General features: G+C 33.0%; 1 protein-coding gene across 1 annotated transcript; it reads right to left on the reverse strand.

Annotated features, from left to right (window-relative positions):
• Nucleotides 1–217: 217 nt before the first annotated feature.
• Nucleotides 218–24,916, reverse strand: LOC110709176 (serine/threonine-protein kinase OSR1-like). Its single transcript, XM_021887392.1, has 17 exons — nt 24,752–24,916; nt 24,265–24,519; nt 22,467–22,591; nt 17,970–18,014; nt 17,797–17,878; nt 17,633–17,701; nt 11,347–11,517; nt 11,104–11,169; nt 9,819–9,887; nt 6,786–6,878; nt 6,656–6,690; nt 5,855–6,124; nt 2,243–4,858; nt 2,106–2,154; nt 1,954–2,015; nt 574–635; nt 218–484 (listed from the first exon to the last, which is right to left on the reverse strand). Exons 1-13 carry the CDS (start codon nt 24,914–24,916, stop codon nt 4,699–4,701), a joined length of 1,605 nt encoding a protein of 534 aa, XP_021743084.1. The 3' UTR covers nt 218–484; nt 574–635; nt 1,954–2,015; nt 2,106–2,154; nt 2,243–4,698.
• Between the last annotated feature and the right edge of the window lie 1,794 nt (nt 24,917–26,710).

Consider the following 26,710-nt stretch of genomic DNA (forward strand, 5'->3'; position numbering starts at 1 on the left):
AATGGACTGAACTGATTGGAGCTGAACTGAACTGAATTGAACTCATTCGAGCTAAACTGAACTGAACTGAATATTTTATGAGAGATGGAAATTAGGAGCTGAATTGAACTGAACTGAACTGATTGGAGTTGAACTTAACTAAATATGAACAGGCCCTAATACTAGCATATTAAGTTCATACATATAAATCAAGATAAAATCATCTAAAAGGGTAGAGAACGGACATGCATATATGTAAATTTTAATAGCCAAAATTAATTGTCTATTAATTCATACATTACTCTAGGAAATTGCATTCATCAAGAAAGAGAAAAAACTAATCTTAAACCCAAAAATAACCAAATCATTTCCCAATACAACACTTTATGTTTGATAACAAAGCTTAATTCTCTTTCTTTTGTACTCTAATAATTCTAACAATTATTGGTAGGAAAGTTAACTGTTGGTTTTGGATTTTTGGAGCTCTTCTTCAATACGATCTATCCTGAAAATTAGTTAAATGAGAATTTAAGGATTAAAATTATTTATAAATCCATGGTACACCAGCTAATATTTAAAGCTCAATGCACATACCTCAATTGAAGCATTGTAATTTCTTGATGTAGTTCCTTCTCTTTGTTTTGACTAATTTCAAGCTATTAAAACATAAACACTTATCATGAGTATACTATGTTTTTCTTTATTATAAAATTATTAAAAAAATCCTACAAGAAATAATATCAAATAAATATGAAAGGAAATTTTAGAACAACATTAAGAATTATCATAATTGGTTGCATTGTATACGTAATTAAAATAATCTCTTATATCTAAGTATTAAGGAAGTAAATAATATTATTACCATAGGGTTGCGAGAGGCGAAAATTGGGTGGTAATAATAAAATGAAGTTTGTTACCCTTGAAGGATTTATGCATTCGTCAAGTGCAATTGCTAGATATATAATGGATCAAATCATGGAGATAATTAAGTTTGTTTTTTTGGTCGTCGTTATATTACAGCTAGAAGTATTAATGATGTATAATGGATCAAATTATGGAGATTATTAATTTTGTTTTTTTTGGCTTGTCGTTATATCACAGCTAGAAGTATTAACGATATTTGGGCTAGTAAAATATTCTAAAGCCAAATTGAACGGTTCCTATAAGGTCACACAAAGGACCTAGATTGAGCATTAGAAGAAAAGACCGTGATGGGCCTTCTCCGATCCACTAGGTGGCCGACCATATGGAGTAGATTATGGGGTTTGGGCTCTCTAACCTAGTCTAGTTATAATAAGATTATAAATAGATTATAACTAGACTAGGTGCCTAGGGTTTTTAAATGAACAATTTTTTTGTTAGTTGAACCCGAGTTAGTAAACACAAAACCAAACCTCTCAAATTATCCCCTCTCTTACAACTTTCTCCCTTCCTTGTGTTGATTGTGTGTCATTGATAGTAATGGTGTTCGTGGTGTTGCCGGTTGTCCATAAAGATGGTGATCGTGGTGTTTCCCCTTCACTTAACCAATTTAATATTGGTGAACGGCTCATTCCAATCTCGTGGACTAAGTAGAGGAACAACGCTTGGAGCTCTATTCTCTCCCTAATTGTCAATCAACTTGCTACGTGAAGATCGTGCTTCAAATATATTATTATGTGATTCTTGTGTGTTATGCATGTGATCTTGTTTTAGGTTGGTGTCAATATGATTCATGACATTCCACTTAGAATACCTAAATCCCTTCAACCCTATGACTTATTCTCATACCAAACAACTGGTAATGAAAATGATTAATCAGTTCTATTTTCACCATTTAAAAACATTAGCTATACCAAACATGATCTTATACTGAATACTCGATATGATTTATTGTTGCTTTTAACCTTATCTAAAGCTTTTTGTATGAGTTTAACTTTTTACGTATACATCATTAAAATAATTGCATTTTTTAAAAAACTTTATTATTCTTACCAAAGATTTTTCAATGGCTACAATACTAGCGTGAGTACATCCTCCATTGCCGTTGCAATTTTCTGAAAAATAAGCAAAGCAGTTTGAGCATTACATTCTTACTATGATTTATATATATTTTTTTTATTCAGAAGAGAAAGAAATATAATTACCATTAACTAAAGTGGATGAAATTTGTTTCACCATACCAAAAAGGTTTTCCTATATATTTTGAGCAAAATGAGAACATTTATAATTAGCTATTACACCATTAAAATGTGGCATAATATGCTTTGTGCATAAACCATACCCTTTGAGTGGCGTTGGCTTGTAGAATAGATTGTAGTAGTGAAAACAAACAATTCGAATGATTTGCTAATCTTTCTCTTCTAGGAGAAGGTAAAGCCATTGTAGGAGTTGGAATAATAACCTACACACATATATATCTCTTTTTTATAATTATAAGACACTTCACTATAATTAAAACAAATGATGATACTTTTGTTCTATTAGAATTCTTCTCTGTTACAATTAACATACATAAAAAAAAAATTGATGACATAGATAGAATTATAGATACAATAGTTAATAGCGTAAATAAATGAAAAACAAAAATAATACTATATATCAGAGAATGGGTGGTTTTCCGCCACCTTCCCCCACCCCGAAAATGGCCGACAGGTCCTCTCAACCCCCAAAACCACCCAGCCACCTTCTCCACTAACCACCACAATATCCTAACCCCACACCGCGAAACCCACCTAAACTTACCGGAAAATAGCCACACGTCCCCACTAACCACTGAAATCAGCTAATTTAACCTTTACGACCATAGGTGACCTATCCTCGACCCCCAAAACCATCTTCCCAGCCACCCCGATTCCCAAAACCACCAACAAGTCCAACGAAAGTCCATCAGGGTGGTTGGGTAGGTGGTTCCGGGGGTCAGGATTGGGCCAGCTAGGGTTGTTGAGATTAGGTCGGCGATGTCCGGTGGGTAAGGGTGGTGGCCGTTGATTTTCCGCCAGCGATGTTAGGCAGTCAACTAGGGTTTTGCGGTGAAGAAGGTGGTTGGGAATTTTTGAGGTTTTTTTTTTTTTGGTTTTTAATTTTTAATTTTTTTAAAATTTTAGACTAATCACGTGTTGACACGTGTCATGGTACCTGTTATAATAGGTTGTTGACTTTTTGTTGACCGGTTGGGACTGTTGGAGGAAAACTAAGGGCATAGTTAGGATTGTTAAAAAATAAACCTTAGTTGGGATTGTTAGAAGTAAATCGGCAATAGTTGAGATTAATAAAGTGTATTTTTCCTTCATCTTATAATATAGTTTGTATTTTTTTAATGGTTAAACTTTGAAAAATCTGACCAATAATTTTCATTGACATGTACAAAATATTATGGATATGTGATATATTGTTAGATTTGTCTCAATATATACTTTTTTGGTAATAGTTTTTTTTTTTAATAATTTTTGTTAATATTCAATTAAAGATGTCAATGGTGAAAGGTATATCTTAAAGATGGTGCAAATAGCAATGAGAATATTATGGGATGAAGAAAATATGTATTTTTTTAGACCCAGTAAAATATAGTTTAGCTTTAAAAATTGTTACATTATTGTGTGCTTGTGATTAGTTAAAGGCTTGTTTGGTATCGTTTTTGTTTTTTTTTTTTTAACAAAAAAAAATTAAAAACAAGAAACAAGAAAATTTTGTTTCTACATTTTTGTCATGATTTTAATAAGTTTTACCAATTTTTGATTCAATATATTACGTATATTTTGAAAAATAGAAAGCCATAATGACGCCAAATAGACCCTAAACTTTTGAAGGCATTTAAAGTTTAGATATGAGCAATGTATGTTTAATACACCAAATTATTACCTTTATTTTTTTACCATTAAAATTTGAAAGACATATAATTTTAGGTGATTTAAGTTACTTTAATATAATAAGATGTATGTGCTATAATTTTGTGGAGTCAACAGTTTATTTAAAAATTGATATGTCATAGACTATGAGAAGCATTATGTACAATTATATAATGTTAAATTATACTGGATTTTTGTCATGAAATAAAGTATTACACATAGCAAAAAGCAGTTGATCAAAACAAGTGTATCAAGAAACTAATCGTGCAGCAGATTATGTTGCAGATACAAGCCATCAAATTACTGACTATGTAAACATTGATCTATATGTAGATGCTAATTTTTCTTATTTTATTTCTTTAGATAAGTTTGTATTTTTATTTTCTTCAAAAAAGAAAAAAAATAGGATTATAAGTACACACACATATATATTGGTGGTAAGAAGAAGGGGGCTCATTTGAGGGGGAGAGATAAGGAAAATTCCTCAAAATGAGTCTCTTGAGACTTGATCCCTAGACCTCAGGGATACGAGATGAGAGCGATGTCATTACTCCATTACCTCAACCTCGCACCCCACATATATTTGCACAACCTTCAAAGGTGTTTTATATCAACACGTATAGTAAAATATGTATAATGTAATGTGAAATAATGAAAAGTGACAAATAAAATATATTACCTCCCGTCCAAATTACTCGCAACTTTAGAATATTTTATATCTCACAAATAATACCCCAAATATACGAGTAATTTAGACCGGAGGCAGTATATTAAATATTACAGGGTACCTTTTCATGGTCACCTTTAGTTACTTGAAAACGCCCTTTTATTTGAATAACCCTTTCTTCCATTTCATCGACATTACTTGTCACTAAATACTTGCATAAAATGATTAAACATTTATTGATAATTTAATAAAATTTATTGGTAACATAAAGTATAGATACATGCCTGGTGAAGGTATGAAAGTTCTTGGAGTTGATTCATCCCCTTGTGAACACGTTGAACTTTCATTGGTGAGTACACGTTCATGATGTTTAGGTGATTTGAAACTGCAATAAAATAATATAATTAAACAATCTTTTATAAACATTATAAGAAAAATAAACAAACATGAGATTTTTTATGTTTTGTTTTATTATTTTTTCATTAGCACATTTTAGGCTCAACAATTATTGACATGATTTATTTCATATGTTTCACAACATAATTTCACCGTAAAATTCTCCTTAGCAAGTGTATCTAAATGAAACAAATAACTTCACCTCAACATAAAAGAGAAACGGATAAATGTTTGCAAAAAAAAAACGAAATGAAGACACAAATCAATTACATTACACTTTATTATTGTATCAAAAATCATTTTGATTATTTTTAAAATGAGTCATTTAGACTTTCCCTTTAACCCCTTTATATAGATCTAATAATGAGGAAAATTCAAGAATAATTCAAATATTAACAAAGTATAAGAAGAGTATGGAATATTAAGTACTCCCTCCGTTCTACAATGATATGTTTGGAATCTTTATTTTTTTAAAAAAATAAGAGAGAATCTTTTAAATTTCTATCAATTTATAATAACAAATATAGTCATGTGAGATCTTGTTTGTTTCGTCTTGGTGAGCACATTAGTAATATCCTACTTCTATAATTTTTTGCTAGTGTGTGATTAAAGATATTTGCTGTCAAACATGGGTAAAAACTTACATTGATTTACGGAAACAGAATATCATTTTAAAACGGAGGGAGTAATTTCTTTTTGATGAGCTAGGTAGAAGAGCTACAATGCTTGAAAATGCTATTCGCCAAGAATCACTTAGTTAAGAAAAGGGAGGGTTATGATCAAACTTATAATCTCAATATCATAAGGTGAGCTCTCTACCATTTCCACTAAAGCTTATTAGTTGTATGCATGCACAATTTACTCACATATTACAAGGTTTTTAACTTACCTAAATATACGAATGAAGCATTATTCGAAATATATATTCAAAAGTTCAAATATACAAAGACCTTTTAATCTAAGAGATATTAGTTAAGAATATAACCTTTCAACTCTCATAGTTGTTTTGGTTGGTATATCTAATGTATAAGTACATGCTGATGAGCTTGCCCTTCTACTATGCAAAGGTAATGAACATTTTTCTACCATTTTTCGCATGCCTTCATTACTTGATACTTCACCTAAATTGTTTGATGATTCGCCCATATTTCTTTCGATGTTCTCTGTTGGACGAGGAGAATTACATTGTGATGCAACTTTAGCATTTTCTAGACTAGCAATGCCTAAATCATCGTCAGAATTCTGACAATTTGTTCTGAAAGTACAACCCACAGAAAAGAATCATTAAAGACGTTGAAGTAGCAAGTTGTTATTAAGATTTTATACTCCCGGCCTCCCTTTGACCATTTTCATAAAAAAGTCTCATTCACCTTTCGCATATGTAGTTAGGATGTCGAAATAAAAAATTAAAGATGATAAAGTTTGAATTATTAAAGATAAATTATTTGTAAATTAGGGTAGTGAAGTTTGATTGATACAAAATTATTATAAATATAAATAGGTAAAACTTATATATAAAAAAAGGTTATTAGGAGAAGGATTTTTTTGTCAAAAACTATGTAATAAAACTCAGATTTTATAAGATGCTACGTATTAAAAAAAAATGTTGTAATGAAGTAGCTTTTTTTATTAGGTAGTTTCTTACATTTTTTTTATTAGGTAGTTTCTCACAAAATTTAAATTTTATTAGGTAGTTTCTCAAAAAAAAAACCTTTAAGTGAAATGAGACCTTTTTTTTTTTCATACAGCTATAAATATGTTGCTTTATATAAATTAAAAGATATACTTGGAAGTTTGATTATTAGATGATTCGCTATCCTCCTGCATCAAACAATGCATTTTTAGTATTTAAATGAAAAATAATACATATGACGTTATACATACACACAAACACACATATATTATAAAGTACTTACGTAAATATTATCCAAACTTTGTGGATGATTATTTGTAGAGCTACCAACTACAGCTCCATTGTCATTATCAAATAAATTGTCATCATCTTGGATCTACATAATATATCACACATTATGAAAAATTTATTTTTAGATTCAATATATTTTATAATATGCATTATAGTATTCTACTAGCTTTGTAAATAATACTACTAGTTATTCTTTCTTTTCATTTAGTTATGGATTTTGGTTCTTTCTTTGAGATACAAAAACCATTAGTTGCTTTTGGTTATTTTTTTAATAGGGACACCATGAGTGATCTCGCTTATTTTCTCATCTAAAATATAAATTCTGCAAACAGGTAACAACATATGAGGTCTTGGCTTCGTGGTTAAAAGAGAATTTGTGTACAATGTGTCACAAGGTTTATAATATTTTATACTCATTGTGGTTCATTTAAACTAAACTAAAAATAAATAAATAAATACTGCTTCCTTTGTTTCTTTCAATTTTCCTCATGTTTTAATGACTACCATCCACAATATTTTTTTTTATTTTCTTTATTTTACCACCAATAATTGTTCAAAACCTTGGGTTTAAATACTAGTTTTGGTAAACGGGCCTAGGCCGCACCCGTTACGAGTGTCCACTTTACACGACCAAGGAGGCTTCTCCTCAAAACCATATAACAATGAGGGAAATAGCCCCTTAGCCTTATAAAGTGGACACAAAATTTCTTATTTTTTCAATGTGGGATACACTTCCCAACACTTTCTAGGCTCTTCAATATGGGATAATACTTTAACTCACATGTGAATTTGCTCATGGGCTCAAGTGCTCAACAAAATGCCCTTTTAATACGTCTATCCCTTTTTTACCTTTTTTTTCCTGCTTTTTCTCTTGATTTATTCTTCTTTAATTCCTTCTAGTGATGCTAATCCACCAAAAATTTTCCAGCAATTGAGATTCTTATTTTTTCCCTCAATCTCTATCAATTCAATGTGTAATTTCATTATAGGTCTAGCCACCTTAATCAACTCCTCGTTTCTATTTTATTTGAAATTCCAACCTGTTAGATAAAGTATAAAAGAAAACATAGGGGACTAAAGATGAGAGTTAAGTACAAATTCAGGTACTCAATTCTACTTTTTTTCACCGTTTAGCTACTAAATTTTTTTTGCTTTGCTTTTGGGTACTGAGTTAAGAATTCCGGCCAAAAAAAATAATTCAGCCTAAGAATTCAGTACCTTGGTTAAATGAAAGTGGGCTCCACCCGATTAAAAAAATGCGCGGGTCAACCCTTTTCTTTTTCCCCTTTCTTAATCTTTATTCCCCCTTTTTGCCCCTTAACTCTTTCCATTTCTCGAAATATTCGTTGCGCATAACTCGAAGAACACGAGCAGCTACATTCGAATCTTGGGAAAACGACAGCGAAAGCCGCCATTTTTTTGAGGTATGATTACTTATTCATGGTTTTTGTTGTTAATTTGATATAAATTTTGAAAATTTTACCCAATTGAAGGGTTTTGCGTTTTTTGGGTTTTTTTTAATCGAAATCAATGTCGATTTCTTGTGTTTTTTGTGTTAAATTTGTTGACGTATTGTTTGTTGTTGTATTAAGCTTGTGGTGTTGGTGGATATTGATTGCATGTTGATTATTTATGCTCTAAGGTTTGATTTGTTGATCTGTTTTGCGCACTAAAACAGGGGCGGTTTTGGTGAAATTGTGTATGTGTGATTGATGATGTTTTGTGTGTTTTTCTTGTGCAGCAGCAGCAAAGGAAGAACCTAGCAGCAACTACTGTTTTGTTTTTATTTTATTTTATTATTTTTTTTTAATCTGGGAAAACCTTGTTGAAGAATTTGTGCCTAAATAGACATGGTGAATGAACCTGTTTTGATGATATTTGTTGCTGGTTTACTGCTACAACTTCTGTGTTGCTGTTTTTGTTTTTGTTTTTTTAATTGAAATTGAATCAGGGAAAATCGTTTTGGATGAATTTTGGTTAAGAAAACATGGTGAATCTGCCCTACAGTGATGCTAGTGTTTTGCAGGTGTTTTCATGGCATTTTTTGGACAAGTTCATGCCCCTTTAAATATAGTAATAACGGCTAGTTTCTGAGTCAAAGTCATGAATTTTTTATTTTTATTTTTAAAATATTAATTTTTTAATTAAGTATGGTTAATGATGAGTTAGTGGTGAGTTAGTTCACTTGAAAATCACTTTCAATACCCAAAAACAAAGCCAAAAAAATTGAGTACCTAAAAGGTGAAAATTAGAAGAATTGAGTACCTAATTGTACTCTTAACTCCTAAAGATGAACAACAAAAACAATATTGGAGGGATATCAAGCTTTAGAAACTTATCGTTTTCAAACCCACGCATATCGGACAAAAATCTAGGTAAATTAGGGTTTTTATTATTGATTATGGTAAATTAATCATATCATCAATGACAGCTATAATTTTGTTAATCATAACGTGTAATTCACAAAATTTAATTGAGTTAATTTCCTTGAATGTCTCACTATAATCAAATCCCCAATTTGATTTCAAAACCCTAATTTCCTATTGAAACCCTAATTATAGTTCATTTTCACTTTTCGATTTTAGATTTTTTGCTCAAATTTGAGATAGATTAATGAATAGAGGAGAGAAAATCATTAGAAGGAAAAGAAGAGGGAAAAGTATGGAGTGGCCGGGGCCATAAGTGACTTTATGCAAGAGGCTTTGAGCAAAGAGATGGTCAATTTTAATCTTTTAGAAAATTGTTGGCGGTAAATTTTTTTTTTTTTTTTAAAAAATTATTGTTGAAAGCATGAATTATAGTAGGTGGTAATTATCAATTTTTTCTCAAAATTAATTTAGAGGTTATATTATGTTTTGAATGTTTACAAGATCCCAAATTTAAACATTAAAATATATGCAGGGAGTATGTACAGGGTTATTACATAAGAATACATATATGCGCATGACCATTTTTTTTATTAGAAAGATGCATGAGAAAACTCAAAAAATGAAGCTACATTCTTGCATTGAGTATAAAAAGGTACCAGGGCTGCTTGAGCTTTCATATCTTCTAAATTAAAATTCCAAGTGCTAATGCCTCTTTTGTATTCACTCTGCAAATGAAAGAGCCACATATAACCCCAATATTGTAAGGTAACTATATCAATATTTGTGTTAGGTGAGTATTATTTAGATTGAAATAAGTTAACTATAAATGATCGATAAGTTTTATTTTTCTCATAGGTAAGGCGAAGGCATCTTACAAAACTATATTTTGGCACGAATCAGCAGTAGAGTTTGGATTTATGGGTAAATCTCTCTCGTAGCTAGGAGCTGAGGGGGGTATAAGAATCCTGATCTTGAAGTGAGTGGGGATTGATCTTATAACCTCAAGTTGTGAAATGCAATCCTTAGTTCCTTACCATAAGACCAAGTACTCTTGGTATAAATTGATAGAAATTCCATCTTGAATGGAGTACTTTACATAAAACTATTATGATAACTTAGGCCCCGTTCTCTTCAACTTATTTTGCTGAATTAAAATCATGTTTACTGAAACAAAATTATATTTGCTGATCTTAAATTATTTTTATTGAAATTAAATTAATTTTACTGAAATAATATTATTTTAGCTGAACTGAAATTATTTTTACTGATTTTCTGTTATAATTCTTCTTTAAGAAAACTGAATTTTTCTGAACTAAACTAATTTTTACTGAACTGAAATTATTTTTACTGAACTGAAATTAATTTTACCGAACAAAACTTACTTTTACTAAACTGAAATTATTTTTACTTAATATTATTTTTTTAAGTTGAAGAGAACAGGGCCTTACTTATCAATTCCTACCTTTTAAAATTTGAGATTACTCTTATGAATAGTGCTTAGAAAATTATACCCTTTAACATGTTTATTCACTTAATTACCCTTATTATTGTTAGTTTCCTATTTTTTTAAACACTTAAGAATAGTTTGCGGACATAGTGTTTAGAAAAATTATACACTTTAACATTTATTATCGATAAAAATATTTGTTTACATATAATATTGCCAACAACAGTATTAGTGGCATAAGATCAAACAAAAAGAGATCAATGGACATTGCTAGATATAGCGTGCGCATCACATGCGTTAGCTGGTATCACTAAATAGTTAAATTAGTTTTAACTTGAGCTTACACCAAAATTCATTAATATTTTGTTATATTTTACTTTCAAGTTAAAAATGTTCTTCAATTAATCAAAATTCAAACCATATACTTCGTATATTTTCTCTTATGACCATAACATCAGTAATATAAATCACATATATATAAATATATATTATACCTGAGAGAGTTCCTCTTTCTCACCATAAGCCATTTTCTTTTCGGCAAGCATATCTTCTTCTTTCCTCTATGAATAGAATATAAATAAGATCAATCAATAATAAATAATTTATTATCTCTCCGCCAATTGGTTTTGTAGTTAATCCCTATTTTTGGGTGAGAAAATCATCATTAATTAAGAACAACAATTAGTATAAAAAGTATATATAGTAATAAACATTAAAATTAAAGGTAAATAGTGAACCTTCAGTGCTTTTATTCGATCTCCAAGAGATGGCAAGCCATCCAAAAGCGTTCGTGTGATGTACTCATTTGATCTAGCTTGTTTAAAGAATGCATGCTTTATCAACTTCTTAACCGTAGGTCTCTTTGCGGGATCTTTAACCAAACAACTAGCAATCATTTGCTTAAATGACTGAATAAAAAATGTAATCATGTTTAATAAAGCACAAAAGATTACTTTTATTAAAGATTACTTATAAATTATTAAAGATTAAGGGAAATGTTGTCAGAAACTTCTTAAAGATGGACAATTTTGTGTACAAATACCCATTTTATTTTTTAATTTGTGAACAACTACCCCTAAGATACCTAAAGTTTGTCTAGCACTACACACAAATGGATTTCTTCCAATTAAGACGATTGTAGAGCCCACACCTACGTTTTTGTTGGAAATAGTAATGCAATCGGATGACTCGCGCCCGATCAGGCGGCTCTCGCCCGATCGGGCGAAGGTGGTCAAGGAAAAAACGGGAACTCTCGCGCCCGATTGGGTGGCTTCGCCCGACCGGGCGACGGACAAGAGTTTTTCTACGAGATCTCTCGCGCCCGATCGGGCGGGCTTCGCCCGATGGCTTGCCCGGAATGGGGATTTCAGATCGCTCGATCAAGCAGGCTTCGCCCGACCGGGCGTGAAGCTACGTCTGGAAAATCTGATCTCGCGCCCGATCGGGCCCGCCTTTTTTCCTAGGTCGGTTTGATTACGTGTTTCCTATTTCCAGGACTCATATAAATACGAGTCATACCTTTTTCATGATATTCATTCACTTTCTAGCCAAAAACACAAACCTACCTTTTGAGATATGAACAGTTCTTGAGCAATTCCACTCTTCGAGTTCGGGTGCACGGATTGCGGAGAGAGTTGCGTTAAACTTGGGGGGCGTGCATCACTAGGAAACTTGTACCGGTGGTGGCATATTTTGCTTCTAAGGCAGTGGATTATTGTTCTACGGCGCGACTGTGAGTTTGGGATCTTCAATCCAGGAAAGTTCTAATCTTTTGTTTGTTATTGATTTCAACAGTTATTTTTCCGACAATTTAGAAGCAAAATATTATGATTTATTCTGTTGATATAATGACTAGCAATTCTCAAACTCGTCTATACCTAGATTTGTCTAAGGTTGAGTCTCTTGATGGAATTAATTATAAGAGATGGTCACAAAGGATGTTAATTTCTTTTGAACAAGTAGAAATTGATTATGTTTTGTTTAGGGATGCTCCAAAACCTATTGAGCAAACCAATACCATGATTGAAATTCCTAGTACTCCTGTTCCTGGGAATAAAGAATCAAGCTGTAGTTAGATGACCACTACTGTTGTTGCTAATGAATCTGAAATCAAGAAATTTGATCGTGATAATAAATTTGTTAGAGGTCATCTTTTGAACAGCATGAAAAACAACATATTTGATTTGTATGTTAATATGAAATCTGCTAAGGAGATGTGGGAGTTCTTAGAGAAGAAATATGGTGCTGATGATGCTGGGAAAAAGAAGTATGTGACTGGAAATTGGTTGAATTTTAAATTGGTTGATACTAAGCCTATCATGGACCAAGTTCATGTGTATGAAAATTATGTTGCTAAAATTCTTGCTCAGGGTATGAAGATGTGTGAAATCCTTCAGGCTAATGTTTTGATTGAAAAATTGCCTGATTCCTGGTCTGATTATAGAAATCACCTCAAGCATAAAAAGAGGGATCTAACCCTAGAAGAACTTGTGAGCCACATGAAGATTGAGGAAGCCAATAGGCTTAAGGATGTTTCCTCTAAGCCTAAAAATGTGTTAGCAATCAAGGCTAACCTTGTTGAATCTGGTGCTGACTTTGACAAGAAAGCAAGTGATAATCGTGCCAATAAGGGGAACTCTGAGAAGAAGGGAAATCTCCAAGCTAAGGGCAAGATTGGGAAGAAAGTCACTGGCAAGTGTTGGTCATGTGGTGGAGTGGGTCACTTTGCTTCACATTGCAAAAACAAGAAGAAGAAAAATCTGAAATCGAGTGGAGGAAACAAGGATCATGCTCATCTGGTTGAGAATGAGGATAAAGATGTCATTGCTGCAGTTGTCTCTGAAGTCAATCTGATTAAGAACAACAGTGAATGGATTGTGGACACTGGTGCATCTAAACACTTCTGTGCTAACAAGGACCTGTTTGTCAGTATGGAAGATGCAAAGGAAGGAGAACAAGTCTAAATGGGAAATTCAAGCAGCTCTAAGGTACTTGGAAAGGGCAAAGTGGTTCTAAAGCTGACTTCAGGGAAGACCTTGGCTCTTCACAATATGCTGTATGTTACTTCTCTTTGTAGAAATTTAATTTCTGGTGCTTTGTTGAACAAAGTAGGAGTTAAGTTAGTTTTTGATGCTAATAAACTTGTGTTAACCCGTAATGGGGAGTATGTTGGAAAGGGTTACCTTAGTGGGGGCCTATTTGTTCTTGAAATTGTTACTGTTCCTTCAATGAATAAGATTTCTACTTCTGCTTATATTATTGAGTCCTTTGAATTATGGCATAGTAGATTGGGTCATGTTGGTGCAACAAAATTGAAAGAAATGAAAAGTTTAAATTTGCTCCCAAATATGTCATTAGATGGATTTGAAAAGTGTGAAGTGTGTGCGGAGTCTAAATTCGTGAAGAGACGCTATAAATCTGTCACGAAGAGAGAGACCACACCACTCGAGCTAATTCATTCAGATTTAGCAGACTTTAAGAACTTGGAAAGTAGAGGCGGGAAACGCTACTATATCACCTTCGTTGATGATTTCTCTAGATATAGCAGGTATATCTTATGAGGACGAAGGATGAAGTTGAGTCCAAGTTTCTGGTATATAAGGCAGAGGTAGAAAATCAGTTGGAGCGAAAAATAAAAAGAGTTCGCTCTGACAGGGGTGGAGAGTATGGCTCCGATTTCCTTAAGGACTTATGTGAAAGTGAGGGAATAATTCATGAAGTTTCGGCCCCGTATACTCCGCAACAAAATGGTGAGGCAGAGAGGAAAAATAGGACCTTGAAGGAAATGATGAATGCAATGCTCCTAAGTTCCGGTTGCCAGATAATTTGTGGGGTGAAGCGGTACTATCAGCTAATTATGTACAGAACAGAGTAACTCACAAGAAGTTAGACAAGACTCCATATGAAATATGGAAGGGTTATGCTCCAAACTTGAATCACATGAAAGTATGGGGGTGTCTAGCTAAGGTGGGCTATCCATCGTTCAAGCACTCAACTATAGGTTCTAGGACCTATGATACAGTATTCAATGGCTACGCTAAGAATAGTGCCGCATACAGGTTTATGAGTCTGGAAGATGAAAATTCTGAAGAACTTTAATTGTTTTTATTTGCCTCCTTTGAGAACTCCTTTTGGTCCTTCTGAAGCTTTAGTGAAAAATATGGGGGACGGTGTGTCTCAAACTGAATATGCTAAGGTGCTTGGTAGTCTGATGTTTTTAATGAATTGCACTCGCCCTGATATTGCCTTTGCAGTTAGTAGACTTAGTCGCTATACTCATTGTCCTAGTGAGCAACATTGGGTTGCTTTGAGGCGTGTGCTCAGATATCTATGTGGAACCATGTCTTGGGGATTGAATTTTGTTGGTCATCCCTTGGTTCTTGAAGGGTATTGTGATGCAAATTGGGTAACGGATAGTGATGAAACAAGCTCTACAAGTGGCTATGTGTTTACCCTTAGTGGCGGTGCAGTTTCATGGAAGTTTGGTAAGCAGACGTGTATAGCTAGATCAACTATGGAAGCTGAGTTCATCGCATTGGATCTGGCTACACAAGAGGCAGATTGGCTGAGAAATTTGCTTGTTGATATTCCTTTGTGGGGGAAGCCGACACCACCTGTTTCTATGCATCGTGATTCACAAGCCGCTATATGTGTTGCTAAAAATAGTGTTTACAACGGCAAGAAAAGGCACATAAGAGTCAGACACGAGTCTGTGAGGCAGCTTATTGTGAATGGGGTTATTTTGTTGGACTATGTTCGAACAGAGAAAAACCTGGCAGACCCTTTTACTAAGGGTTTAAGTCGTAGACTATTGGAGGAGTCATCAACTAGTATGGGTTTAGGACCTTTGTTGTAATGACTTGAAATGGTAGCTATTCTAGCTATGTGATATGATACATTGGTTATAATAAATTCAAGAACCTATTTTGGTTATTTTGTTTCATTGAAATGAATCATGTGAATTTGTTATATGTGTATCACGTGTTTGAATCAATTACTCTATAAGAGTTGTAAGTTGATTCTGTTAGGATGAGTTTATCTCTTAATGTCATTAGTCCAGTTGTTTTCCGAGCAGGGATAGATGGAGGTGCTTATATAGTTAAGACCTTTGTCCCAGTGGCTCTTAGAACAGGATAGATAATGACACCGAAACTTGAAGGGTTGAACTTATGTTCTTAATGTTCTAGTTCCACTGCATGGATTTCTTAGGTTTGCAAGGTGCTCAAACACGTTTAAGCCTGCAGGGAAAGACCTTTGAATTTGTTGGGAACGTGTGTGAATAACACATAGGACGAACACCTACGGGAGTACGAGAGGTGGCCTCTCTCAAGGGAAGACTGGAGTATTGTTTTCCTGAAGTACTCATGAGAGCCCAAGTGTTGGCCAAGATTAGCGGTGTTGCTTAAGCTCTAAAGTCAAGGTATGTGTATTCAAGGTCCCTTCCTCGCTCCTAGGAGTTCAAATCTTAGGATACTCACAAGGGAAGTGTTGAAAACCTTGTGCACTAATGTGTTAGTTCAAACCTTTGGATACTAGCATTTAAGTACTAAGACTTTCATTTACTGTTCAGATTTCATGTTGAAGATCCGCTCGCATTAGTGGGGGATTGTTGGAAATAATAATGCAATCGGATGACTCGCGCCCGATCGGGCGAAGGTGGTCAAGGAAAAAACGGGAACTCTCGCGCCCGATCAGGCGGCTTCGCCCGACCGGGCGACGAACAAGAGTTTTTCTACGAGATCTCTCGCGCCCGATCGGGCGGGCTTCGCCCGACCGGGCGGCGGACTCAAGGTTTTGACGAGCCCGATCGGGCGGCTTCGCCCGATGGCTCGCCCGCAATGGGGATTTCAGATCGCCCGATCGGGCGGGCTTCACCCGACCGGGCGTGAAGCTACGTCTGGAAAATCTGATCTCGCGCCCGATCGGGCGGCAGCTCGCCCGATCGGGCCCGCCTTTTTTCCTAGGTTGGTTTGATTACGTGTTTCCTATTTCCAAGACTCATATAAATACGAGTCATACCTTTTTCATGATATTCATTCACTTTCTAGCCGAAAACACAAACCTACCTTTTGAGACATGAACAGTTCTTGAGCAATTCCACTCTTCGAGTTTGGGTGCACGGATTACGGAGAGAGTTGCGTTAAACTTGGGGGGCGTGCGTCACTAGGAAACTTGTACCGGTGGTGGCGTATTTCGCTTCTAAGGCAGGGGATTATTGTTCTACGGCGCGACTGTGAGTTTGGGATCTTCAATCCAGGAAAGTTCTAATCTTTTGTTTGTTATTGATTTCAACAGTTATTTTTCCGACAGTTTTCCCACCCAATTAACTCCCTTCCCAACTATCTCTATCCTCTTTCATTAACTTTTCCTCCATTTTCCTTCTCTTTTAAGCTTTCACCATTTTTATTTGACCTAAGTGAATCTTAGAGAAGAAAATGCTTTCCCCTTCACCAAAAATTTCTCTTCTTTCTTCTCATGCAAAGTCTCTCTCTTTCCTACTTATTAATTAAAGCAAAATTGAATTCAAACATAAACCCAAAAAAAAATTCAAAACTCCTAGTTCAATAATTCAAACCCTAAACCCTGCTAGATATTAAAATCCCCAACTAAATTTAAGCCATAAACCCTAAATTGAATTCCTAACTATGATAATTGATGTTAATTAAAACCCCTAAATTAATTAAATAAACCACGATTACAACAAATAGCTTAAAATAAACATTACCTGATTCGGTAAGAAATTGAGTTTAATTGTTCGAATTTTTGTATGTTGGATAAATTTGGAGGGTGGGGGGGGGGAGGGGAAGAATAACAATAACACTTTAAATAAGTGGGAAGAGCATTAATTGAGGCATCTTAGGAGTAGTTGTCCACAAAAAAAAAATGGTTAGTTATTAACAAAATTGCTTATCTTCACGTAGGTTGTGGTAAATTTTCCAAGATTAAAAATACACATGTTTCATTAAATAATAATGAAGGAAGATTTAATTAGTTCTATCAATATATAATGAGGATCATAAATACCTTAGAGAACTTCTTATCCCTTTCATAATTAAGAGTAGGAGGTGCATACTGTATGGTCATAAGTAAGACCTGTAAAATAATTGTTAGTCTAAAATAAAAATAATCTATAATCAAGTAATGAATAAAAAATATACATTAATTTCATAATTTTATGATTATATTACCTTCATTGGAGGATATTTTGAGAAGGGAGCATGCCCATGAGCTAGCTCTAAAGCAGTTATGCCGAAGGACCATATATCAGCTCTATAAAATATGATCATTGATTCTAATGATAATTTCATTGTGTAGCAAAGTTGTAGTAAAATTACAATAACTATAGAAAAAAGGTACTTACTTGAAATCATATCCATTGTGTTGTTCCATGACTTCTGGTGCCATCCTGAGACAAATAACATCAATTCTTTTATTCCCTTATAATTTCTTTCCACTTCTATTAACAATGTGAATATGGTCATGAGTGCTAATTGTGCTGACCTCTATTGTCATCTTACATGTGCCATGAAAAATTACATAAATACACCTTATGTTGTTATTTCCACTGCTATTAGCAATTGAAAGATTCTGTAAATTTAAGTCTTTTATGCTCAATGAGGAAGTTTTGCTTGATCAATGAGAGCGTGCACATGAACAATTTTGAGCGGTCTCATTGCATCTTTCAAATGGGCCCACTACTTTTGAGCGCAAGTGCCCAATTTGTGATTGGACGCGCAACCCTATCCCTACAGGTCTTATCCATCTAATTGAGGGTGTGCATATTTTCATCATGGGCGCTCTAAACTGGGTTTTTTTAGATAATATCTTTAGTTTCTTTTAATTTTCCTTGTAGTATATATATACTTCTTTATTTTATTTTTCAATTATCAAAAATTATAATTTTATTTTTAGCTTGATTAGAAAGAGAAATTGTAGAAATAATTAATCCTTTCAATAATTTAATGTAATACAAGTTCATTTTCCTTCGAGTTTGAGTTAAATTATCTTTCTTTCAATTAAATTTGGCTTACTTTTAGTTCATCATTAGTATTAATTGTTTCATCATAAGTATGGTTAGAAATTAATTGTAGCTTTAGATATTTGATTAGTTTAATTTCATGTTTAATTCAATTTTAATGATCATGTTATATATCTAGCTCTCTAATTGCTTTAAAATTCACTATGCTTAACAATTATACATTTAGTTAAGGGGATTAATGAAGCTTAATCACACATTATTGAGTTAATTAAGAGGGGATTAGATATGATTTTATGATTAAATTGATTGGATGAAGGTTACATGTTATTTGTTGTAAGTGGATTGTACACCCTTATATTGAGCATGATTGCATATTGCTTTTAATATGACTTGTGAATAATGATTAAAAGCAATATATTCTATTGCATTTTGGTTTTTATTTCTCTTATTAACTAACCATGGTGAGATCTAGCTTAGGTTTATGAGTTTTAAAATTTGCTCTCGAATATAATTATTTCTTCCCTTTGCATTCTTCATTTGCACGATCACTCAATTAAATCTCTTACTTGCCATGTATTTGCTTTGTATTTAGTAGTATAAAAACAGTTTGATTGAGTGTTTGATGTCTTCAACTATTTTTACCTTTATCATCTTTTAAATATAAATTAATTTTATTTTTGCTTGTTTTCATTTGACAATTCCCATTAGTATTCGTGCGTTCCATATGGGAAACAAGAAAAGTCGCTATTTTCTAGTATTTTAAAGTTCAATATGTAAATCTTGGGACCGTTCATAAAAAAATTCCCCCCTACCGGAGGGTTAGAAATTATACCCACCGGTGGGATGATCTTTTAGCATAAATTACCATTTTTTTTTCCACATAGTTTATTCCGCTGTGCAAGTTAGTGTTGGTGCAGAGTTTGAGTTGATGACTTGATGTATACATTACATCATGCGTAGTTAATAATTTAAAGATTGAGATTAAGTTGATGGTGTGTGTCATGGTGTGGATCCTCCAGGACGAATATTGGGGGCGACATACATGAGGTTTTCAACAAAAATAATGACTATCTTGTGTTGTGAGACAAGATATATTTGGTTCTCCTTGTGCCGTGAGACAAGGTTTGTGACTTGATTCGAGCATTATTTCGCTCCTTTTGATATGAGTGTGGTTTACTCTTAAAAGACTAAGAGATTTGAGTGTGGTTTACTCTAACAGACCAGTTTAAGATTTGAGTGTGGTTTACCCTGAAAACCCAATATTTGATTGAGCTCGGTTTTACTCTAGAAAAACCAAAATTGTTATATTTGCAGGTTCGAAAAGAATTACGTTCTTGTTGATTGATGACTGATGAGTTCGAAAAGATGAACGTTCTCATCGTTGAAAATGAAGAAACAAAAATTGAAGGCGGCATCACAAGAGTGTGCATCTCGACTTCACCAATTTGAAGAATTTCCAATCGCAACGTTCGTGTTACTGCCGTCACGATTGCGGGAGGGTGTTAGAGATAATATCGGAAATTATATGTGTGATATATTTTCCGTATTGATCTTATTAGGAGAATAATATATTTAGGTTTATTATACTTTTAAGATATTATTAAAGTATATCTTTTAGGAAGTTTGTTTCCTATCTTATGTTCTTAGGTTTTGTATAAATACTCTACCTATTGATGAATAATAAACAGCCCATTCTATTCTATTCTATTTCTTCTCCCTAATTTGTCATTTTTCCTATATTTCATGGATAGTTATTAAGACTAATACATCTTTCCATAGGAATAAAATAGAGTATAAGTAGTTCATTATGCACAAAATGCGTGTGTGAATTTTTTTAATGCAAGAAATAAGTTGGTAATTGTTATAGATTATTTGTTAAAATACCCTAGTCATTAAAAAATGATAGATAAAAAAAATCATCAATACTATATACTAAAAGACACACTAATAATGACATGTGTCATTCACTGGTGTGTCCTTAATTATTAATTATTTTTTAATATAAAAAATCTATTAATTATGGAAACAAATCAATTTCAAAAATAATATTATTTGTTGTACATACTCCATTTTTTTTAACGGTTCATATTCCATATTAATGTAGTGTATTTAAAATAAAAAAGATTTGACAAATAATTTTTCTAAAACAGAAAATTGGACAACTATAAACCAAATATTATATTCTTAAAAATATTTTGTGATATGTTTTACAACAAAAAAATATTGCTCGGATTTTTTGCCTACTTTATTTTTAATTGTGTATTAGAAGCTACAATTAAAATTTAACATATCACATACTTTTATTATTCCTTGACTAATTTATGATTATAATATTTATCTATTAATATATAACGATCACCGTACATGGCACGGGGTCTAATCTAGTTTATGTAAATGATTAAAAGACTTAACAAATTTAAAAGTTCAAAATAAAAAATCAAAGAGACATGGATGAATATATGTTCACTTAATTAGCACCATTTTAAATAAAATATGATTTTTTTTCAATTATTTACGGAGAATCATATTTTAAGATGTTTTTTATTTTATTTTATTTTATTTTTATTTTTTTGAAAGGGAATTTGAAGATGTTATTTATTTGCTTCTATATTAATAATTGCAATAAGGAATTATGTCTATAGTTTAAAAAAAAAAACAATCATTTTATAAAATTCTTTTTGTATGAATATTGATTTTTTCCATTATTAAAATAAGGTCAAACAGGTATTATATTATTTTTAAGGAGACACACCTCACTTATTGAATTGGAATATATAATTAAAATAAGGATCATTATGACATAAAAAAAATCACAGGTTGATCAATAAATTAAGCTTTTTTAAGAAGATTGCTTGTAGCTCTATTGTTTCTTCCACCATTTAAAGTTAAGAAAATATCATGAATCCCCAAGTTGTTTACCAATCTCTTTGATCAAATTATGCAATTCCTTGTGGCTTTTGTTTACTTTATTTATTACTCGCTCAAAAACAAAATATTTCTGCTCACTTGTATTTTGTGTGATAAGTGCATGTTTGATCAAATCTATCTTTTAATACGTCCTAAGGCAACTTATGAAAATTTAATATTTTAAAATTACACATTGAAACAATGCTAAAATGATCACATGTAATAATTTTATATTTGTACAAATGTACCAATGAACAATCAATGTTTTTTTTAATTTAATTTAATTTTAATTTTTTATTTAGTTTGAACCAATGAACGGTAGTGGGTAGAACAAAAAACGAATTGAGGTATTAAACCTAACATTACTCTATTTAATTCATGACAGTGAAGGAGTTCGAAATTAAATGAGCTCTACAAGAGGGAACAAAAAAAGGAAAAGTTATATTTTTTGATAATGAATAAAACAAAAATTATAATGAGTCATGCTAAGTCACGATTATAGTTAAAATGAAGAAATTATTCGAAGTGAAGAGGAAGTATAATTAATCTAAGCACAAATTCAAGGTTGATATATAATATCATAATACTTATTATAAGGACATGTTTACATTTACTTAATTGAACTGAACTGAACTAATTGGAGCTAAACTGAACGGAATAGAGCTGAAATGAATATTTTATGAGAGAAGGAAATTAGGAGCTGAACTGAACTAAACTAAACTGAAATTAAGCTGATGTGAATAGGTCCTAAATGCCATAAAACATTAAAACAATATAAAATATAATTGTTTTTCTGTATAAGATAAAATGAGTTTGTTTAGCTTATAATGAAAGGTATGTCTTGCTGTCTATATTAACTTTAAAGGTTATATTCAATATTTAGAATATGTAATCACATTATGATGTTTGATAAGGCTAACATGATAAATAATTCAAGATACAAAATGGTGCATTTAATGGAAAAACTTATACCAACAAGGAGTCCCAACAAATGTATTTCTCGTTCGTTGCCTGTCTCCCGAGTCAAATAAGCATGTTGAAACACCTAAATCTCCCAATTTAACAGCACCACGTGAACCAATGAGAATATTACCCGCCTGTTAAATAAAATGTAGGTTACTTGATATTATTGAACAAAAAAAAAAGGAATGACAAATTAAGTATTTCTACTTTATTTTCATGGACTATGTAAATACCATTCAAATAGAGCTATCAATTCAGATATTTTTGTGCGGTTTCTTAGTTACTATTGTTTTAAAGTCAACTATACTACAACATTTTGCTTCTATTTGCTTTGTGATACAAATTTGTATAACCTGATCTACATGCGATGGACGTGAGCGAATTTGAATAGAAGGCCTAATAAACCTAGAAGCATAAATTTATCAATAAAATAAACGGAAATTTCACCAAATGCCCCTGAGTTATTTTTTTTATTCACCAAATACCCATCAAAACTTTTATATTCACTAAATACTCCTGAGTTTAAGATAAATGTCACCAAATGCCTTTAATGACTAACGGCGGTTAACACCGTTAGTCATTAATGACTAATATGTCACGTGGCAGCCTCTAATTGGTTGTTGTATAGTACGCCGGTGTTCACCAAATTTGTACTATAGAGCGCCGGTGGTCCATTTTTGCCGGCAAGGGCAGCCCCCCCACCCTCCGACACCCCCTCCCCTACCCCAGCTCTCTTCTCCCTGCGTTTCCGCTCCCCTTAAACCCCTCCTCCACCTCGAAAAACCCCCCTCCCTTCACGACCGGCGCCCAAACCCCCTCCCCGACGCTGGCGAACCACTTTCGCCCCACCCCCCGCCATTCCCACACCCTTTCCCCCCCAAACCACCATCCTAAAAACCGAAAACCCCCCAAATCAAAAAACCCCAAATCGAAATCTAGGGTTTCAATTTGGGAGGTTTTCGGTTTTTTTGGGTGGTGGTTTAGGAGGGAAAGGGGGTGGGGATGGCGGGGGGTGGGGCAAAAGTGGTTCGCCGGCGTCAGGGAGGGTTTGGGCGCCGGCTATGAAGGGAGGGGGGGTTTTTCGAGGCGGGGGAGGGGTTTAAGGGGAGGGGAAACGCAGGGAGAAGGGGGCTGGGGTAGGGCAGGGGGTGTCGGAGGGTGGGGGGCTGCAATCGCCGACGAAAATGGACCACCGGCGCAAGGGGAGGGGTGGGTTCTGGGATATTTTGAGATATTATTTTTCCACATGTTACTATTAATTTTATTATTTTTTGTTTTTTATTTTTTATTTTTTAAAAAGGGCATGTTACTATTGATTAGTAAAGTAATAAATACTATATAATATACACACACATACAAATAAAGTTATACGTTTTACTTTAATAAAATACAAGATCTAGATACAAATTATAATTATTCTTGATAGTGTCTAGGCATTTTACTAATACCAATATAAGTGTATGTAAGAAGCACAAATAATTGTTAAATACTAGAAATACATATAATGCTTTAGTGGGATTAAGTAATAAGGTTTAATATGTTATAAGAATACATTCAACAATGCTGTGGCGAAAATTGTTGCACCACAAGTTAACTTATACACCTTATCATAGAGGATTGTCTGTTTTAGTATACTACTACTTCTGTTTTATATTATTTGCAACGATTTGACATAATGTAGAGAAAAAAAAAATGTCTAATCGTTGCAATATATAAAACGAAGGTAGTATATACATTTCAACCAACGTAAAATGTTTAATATCACTTCAGTATGATTTAACAATTATTAAAAGGCTAAACTACTTACTTTAACATCTCGATGTATGTGGCCATGACTATGGAGATATTCCAAACCCTTCAAAACCTCACGTAATATTGTGGCTATGACCACTTCCTCAAACCCGTCTGGATGGGCAGCCTTTAAAATATGAAGACATGAACCACCAGCCATGTATGGCATGACCACCCATAAATTATGGTCATTAACAAATGAACAATGTGATTTTAGAACATTTGCATGATCAACCAAGAACATTGTATGCGATTCCCTAGATATATTTTTCTGCAAAATTCAATAAATACATTTTATATATATGTTGCAAAATACTCTTATACCCTTTCACTAACTTTTTATCTCATAATCTCATGTTATTCTACTAAATTCTATAATATATTTGTTTGTCTAAATCCAATAGGATGATTAATTATGAACGAAAAAAGTACAACATCAATTACAAAAGTACAACATATGAAAGTAACATTGATTATTTGTGATCAGAAGCAATCAAATTTACCAAATCGCTATTGCAACGTTCAAAGTCAAGGATCTTGATGGCAACAATCTCATTGTTAAGTATACATAGAGCACGATAAACCAATGCACTAACACCTTCACCTATCTCCTCTAACAAGGTGTAGTGCTCTGGTCCAATTGGAAACTTTTTCTTCTCTTTATCCATTATTTAGGTATATAATATAAAATCATATAGGTAAATACATAATAATAAATAAAGAAAAAAGAGATAAAAAGGTAACTACATCTTAAATTTATAGTAAAAATAATTTAAAATATATGTCATTCTAACTTCAGATGAAAAAAATAGGAGAAAATAATGGATGTCAATCAATGACTCTCATTCTCTCACAATGCTTCTCCACACACGTAAAAGACAAGCCATTGAAATAGCCACAAAATGAGGAATTTTAGGAGATACCAAATTCAACTTCTATTTTTAAGCAGTGATCTCATTTTATAAGTGTTTTGTATTATAATTATATAGTGTGATTACTTTATCCGTCTCATAATCTAGTACTTAATTTTATTTTTAAGATTTAAATAAAGATCTTTGGCACAAAATTTCTAATTAATTAATGTATACCAAAAACATAAGCATATAAGATCACATTAGATTTATTTTAATGTGTAACATTATCAATTCAACTTTTTATAACTTTGTTATACACAACAATGATACCCATGTATAAACATATAGTAAAACAATAAACTTATATTTATTTAGGTAATCATTATAACCAATTTCATTTTTAAAGATTTTAAAAAGGTTAATCAATGGTGATTGGAGAGAGTAGTAATTTCTTTTTTTTTTCAAATATTTGACAAATATATAATGTTCTAACTCCGCCTTACCAAAGGTGCAAAAAAATTTATCAAACTATTAGAAGTTTTTTTTTAAGTGTTGTACTCTACAGGAATATAATACTCGTGCGTGTTAAAATAAAAAAGAATATAATACTCATGTATGACCGGAGTCATAATTAAAAGGTTACTTTTTTTTTAAATGCCACATGTTGCAATTTAATAAGTAAAAAAAATTTAAAAACAAAATGAACAAAATCTAAAATTAAAACCCTTCCTAGCCCCCTACACCTTCCCCCTCCCCATCGAAAAACCCCCAGCCCCTCCCATTCCCTCCGCCGGATATCCCAACCCTTTCCCCCGCTGCAAAACCTAACCCCAACCCAAAACATCATTCCCGCCCTTCCCCACCCCATTTCTGCTCGGAGCTCTTCTCCCTTACCCTAACTCCTCCTCTCCACGCATCGTAAAATGCCCTTTCCCCTTCCCTAACTCTCAAAACTGCCTCCCTCTGATCCTTCTCCCCACCCTCGAAATCAACAAGGGGAGGTTTTATGGGTAAGGAGGAGGGTCCGACATTTATTATGGTGGGGAAAGGGGCGAGCAAGATGTTTTGGGGTGGGGTGCAGGGTTTGCCGGTGAGGAAGGGGGGTGGGGTGGGGTGGGGTTTGGTTTATACTAAGGTGGGGTTTTTTTTTTAGACCAATCAAGTCTTAACAATTGTCAAGTAATCTATTATATAAGGTTGTTGAGTCATCACTTGTTAGAAGAAAACGCCCCCCTTAAAGTTGGGATTTTTCCAAAATAATTAAAAGTTGGTATTATTCAAATCCAAAATTTGAATTATTAAAACCAAATTTTCCCCCATATAAAGACTATTAAAAAAATTCAAATAAGTGTATAAAAGAGCTTTAATAACTACACCCTCTGTCCTAGTTTACTTGCAACATTTTGACTGGACACACTTGCCGATGCACATGTCTGATCGTTAATATCTTATATTATTTTTTACAAGAAACCAAGCAAATTTATTAAGAAGAAGGAAGGCTTAAATCATCCAATACAAGATCATGTATCTCAATAGGATACTTTTCTAACCATACTCTAAGAGAATAAAAATTGCAACTAAGCTTGGCTAAACTATACGCTACCCGAT

This window comes from Chenopodium quinoa, unplaced genomic scaffold (assembly GCF_001683475.1).
Source record: "Chenopodium quinoa cultivar QQ74 unplaced genomic scaffold, ASM168347v1, whole genome shotgun sequence".
Lineage (NCBI taxonomy): Eukaryota > Viridiplantae > Streptophyta > Magnoliopsida > Caryophyllales > Amaranthaceae > Chenopodium > Chenopodium quinoa.

Bases quoted from the DNA above. Each gene is read 5' to 3' on its own strand.
- LOC110709176 (XM_021887392.1), bottom strand. From the start codon at position 24,916: ATGGATAAAGAGAAGAAAAAGTTTCCAATTGGACCAGAGCACTACACC. The intron at 17,879-17,969 runs GTAAGTACCTTT...CATATTTTATAG, and splicing joins CACAATGGATATGATTTCAA to AGCTGATATATGGTCCTTCG. The intron at 11,170-11,346 runs GTTCACTATTTA...TTCTATTCATAG, and splicing joins ATCGAATAAAAGCACTGAAG to AGGAAAGAAGAAGATATGCT.